The sequence below is a fragment of the Cynoglossus semilaevis genome, chromosome 17 (genome assembly GCF_000523025.1).
Source record: "Cynoglossus semilaevis isolate Cse_v1.0 chromosome 17, Cse_v1.0, whole genome shotgun sequence".
In the NCBI taxonomy this organism is placed as follows: domain Eukaryota; kingdom Metazoa; phylum Chordata; class Actinopteri; order Pleuronectiformes; family Cynoglossidae; genus Cynoglossus; species Cynoglossus semilaevis.
Window position 1 is genome coordinate 15,549,912 of NC_024323.1, and position 4,243 is coordinate 15,554,154.

Here is a 4,243-nt window from a genome sequence, read left to right on the forward strand (position 1 = left end):
CTGCTCCATAGCCTCATGAATGGCCACTCTGTCGTCTTCTCTCATCTGGTCCACAACACAAGACACAGACACAGAAATGTTTCACACTGCTGCAGCCACACAGTCGACCAATCAGGGAGGCTGATTTTTACCTTGTCAAACTCATCGATGCACACAACTCCACCATCAGCCAGCACCATGGCCCCACCCTCCATGATGAAGCCGCGAGTGCTGGGGTCTCTGAGCACAGAGGCGGTCAGACCAGCAGCACTGCTGCCCTTACCAGAGGTGTAGACCTGGGGAGCCACAACAACTGGTATCAGTGTGTGTGTGTGTGTGTGTGTGTGTGTGTTGATTACAGTCTGAAGGATCAGATCTGAACGACTGGACTAAAGGTCTGGTCTTCCATGACTTTTCAAGGACTTTTTCCAGGCCCTCTCTTCATCAATGATGAATTACCCCGACAGGTGAGCATCTCTCCACAAACTTCAGCAGCTGAGACTTTGCCGTACCAGGATCTCCCAGCATGAGCAGGTTGATGTCCCCCCTGCGGGTGAGGCCGTCAGGCAGCCTGAGGGACACAGAGGAGGAGGAGACACAGGGTTCCGTGTTGTCTTAGAACTTTGTGACTGAGCTCCTGTTCAGGTCGTGACGACTCTCTGTCACGCCTCACCTTTTCCTGGAGCCTCCAAACAGCAGACAGGTGATGGCCTTTTTCAGGTCATCGCTGCCGTAGATGGACGGAGCCACGGAGCGGGCCAGAGAATCGTAGACGTTGGGAGACGCTGCCAGTGACCTCAGCTCCTCCTCTTCCTGTGGAGAAACAGATCCTGTCGCACCTCGGCCTGAGGAAAAGAACAGGGAGAAAACCTCATCACGTGTCTGTGTCTGTGACACACACACACACGCACGCACGCCTTGGCGCTCGTCCTCACCTGCTCCTTCTGTGTCCACCTGGATGCCCACCACCCGCAGGTAGGACGCACGGATGCCCACTCCCACGCCCTTCTCTTTGCCCCTGGCCTTTGCAGCTGCCACCTTCTTGATGGAGTAAATGCCCATGATGGTCACTCTGTTGCCTGGGACGACGCGGTCGCACAAGTACCTGAGGGAGGACAGGGTGAGTTAATAAATGTCCTCACGCTTCTCCTTTGACGAGCACAACACGGAATGTGGGACAACCGGGTGGACAACCGGGTGGACAACCGGGTGGACAACGTTACCTGTCGCAGTAGAGCTGCAGGTGACGAGGCATCTCACCATGAGGAACGGCGTCCGGAGACTCCTGCAGACGCAGAGTCTGGAAGTCCACGCAAACGCAACGGTCGGGGATGATGAAGTAGGGGTCCATGGGACACTTCACCCCCCCGGCGTTCTCACTGTAAGACGCAAAAAGTCGGCGATTAAAGTCTTTCCCACAACCTGAGGTCAAATATTTGTAACGCCCGTTAAACTCACGTGTTGCACTTGCGCGGCAGAGCGTAACCCTGCAGTCCGGGAGGCAGCGGGATGTTACTGATGACGTTACGGCAGCCGCGACACTGCAGACACACCTTGGTGGCCTTGGCCTTCACGGCCGTGGCAGAGATGATGATGCCGTGGACCTTCACCAAACGGGACACCTGCTCTGACTGAGGGACAGGAAGTTATTGGACCGGGCTGAAGATTGTGTGTGTGTGATGAAGACCACCACCACCACCACCACCCCACCCCCTCACCCCAGCGGTCCCCAACCTTCTCTGCTCCACAGACCAGTTCAACGTCTGAACCTTTTTTTTCATGGACTGACCTTTAATAAAATGAATGGACCGACAAAAACTGTTTTCTACGTATAATAACGAACGTTAATCCACTGCGTGGTCAACTTTGTTCATCATGCTTGTCTTTTAATGCAGAACACTTGGTGTCCATGTGGTGGAGCAGTTCTGTCATAGACAGATGAGAGAATCCTGTCATTTTTCAAAGTAAAAAACCGTTCAGAATCGCACAATAAATAAAACGGAAATAACGTAAGTTACGCATTCATTCTGTGTGGCCCGGAATCAAGTGACCCACGGACCGCTTCCGCTTCCCATGGGTTGGGCACCACTGATTTAGAGGACGTAGTTACCTTAAGGCTGCGGATGGATGCGTGATGAGCATCGCTCTTCAGCATCACCTGGATGTCCTGCACCGTCTCCTCCCCCGCGGGCCGGGGCCGAGTCACTTCATCGGCCACGTCTTTAGCAGCTTCTTCCAGCTGTGGATCAAAACACAGAGTCAGACGACAGACTCGGGGTCCGAGACTGTTGTTGTGGGTTCAAATCCCAGCAGACCAACCAGTGCTAGGTTCTCAGAGGGAAGTTTGTAGAGACAGTCTGAAAGATCTTCATCGAAGCTGGCCAGGTCCTCCATCTCCACCTCCACCCAGAACTCCCCCAGGGTGTAGTGTCTCTTCAGCTCATCTCTAGTTGAACAGAAGAAGGAAATCATTTCAATCACACACTCCGGACCACGGACCAACTTCATCTACATTTTATTGTTCTGTTCACCACTAGACGGTGCCAAATCATACACAGTGTACCTTTATTACTCATCCACATCAAAACAGGTGAAATAATGAACACTAAATGAATGATTATATGTGATGTGGAGAACAGAGTGGGTGGAGCCTCTGATGGGGGGGGGGGGGGTGTGTGGGGGGGGGGGGTGGGGTGTAGGGGGGGTCTTTGTCAAGCATTACATTTCATTTCCATCTATATCTATGTCTATGTCTATATATGTATGTATAAATTCGAACTCCTCACACACCTGTACTTGTAGGTGAAGCCGGTTCGGTCTGTGCCCACTCTGAACTGTCGCAGGAACTCTCGGAACCGTTTCTTGATCTGGATCCTCTTCTGTCCGCCTTCATCCGGACCCGCTCCTTCTCCGGCTCCGAAGCTGTCGCTGTAATAAACACCGGGGTCGTCGAAGCCAGACATTCTGCAGCGGCCAAGGAAAAGAAAAAGAGAGAAAGTTCCAGAAGAAACGACCAAAAGTCCACAGACGTCACGACACTGACACACTGCTGCTGTGAGCGTCTGTTCCGCGGCAAAACTAAACTGTTTCCTGTCTCTTTCCCGCGAGTTGCCCCAAGCCACGCCTCTGTATTGTTCTCTGATTGGCTGAGATGGATGAACCCTTTCACCAATGGAGGAAGTGATTATAGAGGGCGTGTCTTCGCTGAGAGGGCGGGCTCTGTGTACACCAGTGGCGCGAAAAAGACAAGACAAAAGCAGGAGGACGGAAACGAGTTAAAGCGTCACGTGACACAGAGAAACTTTAATTATAAAAAGTACACAACATCTAAAAATATATTTTCACCCGCATTTATTTAGTTTTAAGTTAAATAAATCATTTATTTAGTTCCACATTAAAACAACTCACAAATCCACATGACCTGCTGCTTGGGGGGGAGGGGGGGGGAGGAGGTATGTTCTGTACCAGGAGAGAACTTTTTGAGCACCTCATCATCGGACCTTGAATAACTGAGTTTAAAATGGTTCAAATGTAACTATTACAACTTCAATGATGATGATAACCTGTACCATAATAATGGACATGAGTGGCTCAAACTATGGCTCCATCAATAATTCAATAATTTGAATAATAATAATAATAATAATTTAGGTACCATGTATTTATGGTACATCAAACATTTGTTGCAGTAGTGTCAATCTGTGGACTACTTCAAGGACAGGATGCTAATAAACACTAACCTAGTTGTTGAGTAAAATAGTTAAAAATCATGGAAATGACGTTTTTTTAACATCGGTCAAACTTTAACCTCTGGTACTTTTAGATTAACAATGGCCAGGGAACCATACACATCAGTGTACTTGTAGTACTGTACTGTATACTCCCCATACTGCACATGCTGGTATTTACCAGTTCAAATGAAAAAACAAAACTTATTTCAAATGTTTTAATGTTTGGTCATGTGACATAAACAACGAGTCACACTCTGACCCCTCCCCCCCAAAAAAACTCTACTGGTAATGTAACGTATGGGGAGGAGGGGGGGGTGGGGGTGAGGGGGGGGGGGGGGGGGGGGGGGACGACTCAGGAAACGACTCCATGTTTCCTGCCGGTCTGGACGAAAGCGTGGACGCAGCGGTCGATGTCTTCGTCGGTGTGAGCTGCCGAAATCTGAACACGGATCCTGGCTTTGCCCTTGGGAACCACTGGGTATGAGAATCCAATCACATAGATTCCTGTGGAGGAGGGGGGGGGAAGCGGGGGG

General features: G+C 50.3%; 2 protein-coding genes across 2 annotated transcripts in view; both read right to left on the bottom strand.

The window, feature by feature from the left end:
* The window catches only part of LOC112486249 (DNA replication licensing factor mcm5-like), a 14,947-nt gene extending 11,870 nt beyond the window's left edge, over nucleotides 1-3,077 (bottom strand). The window contains exons 1-10 of the mRNA XM_025064548.1: nucleotides 2,770-3,077; nucleotides 2,299-2,425; nucleotides 2,090-2,218; nucleotides 1,438-1,610; nucleotides 1,203-1,358; nucleotides 915-1,084; nucleotides 653-824; nucleotides 439-550; nucleotides 132-275; nucleotides 5-45 (exon numbers count right to left, since the gene is read on the bottom strand). Coding sequence (XP_024920316.1) covers nucleotides 5-45; nucleotides 132-275; nucleotides 439-550; nucleotides 653-824; nucleotides 915-1,084; nucleotides 1,203-1,358; nucleotides 1,438-1,610; nucleotides 2,090-2,218; nucleotides 2,299-2,425; nucleotides 2,770-2,942 — 1,397 coding nt within the window. The 5' untranslated portion in view covers nucleotides 2,943-3,077. The remainder of the gene's footprint in view (nucleotides 1-4; nucleotides 46-131; nucleotides 276-438; nucleotides 551-652; nucleotides 825-914; nucleotides 1,085-1,202; nucleotides 1,359-1,437; nucleotides 1,611-2,089; nucleotides 2,219-2,298; nucleotides 2,426-2,769) is intronic.
* Nucleotides 3,078-4,020: 943 nt separating this feature from the next.
* gcat (glycine C-acetyltransferase) overlaps nucleotides 4,021-4,243 on the bottom strand; it is a 3,726-nt gene continuing 3,503 nt past the window's right edge. Inside the window, exon 9 of the mRNA XM_008330762.3 lies at nucleotides 4,021-4,214. Coding sequence (XP_008328984.1) covers nucleotides 4,063-4,214 — 152 coding nt within the window. The 3' untranslated portion in view covers nucleotides 4,021-4,062. The remainder of the gene's footprint in view (nucleotides 4,215-4,243) is intronic.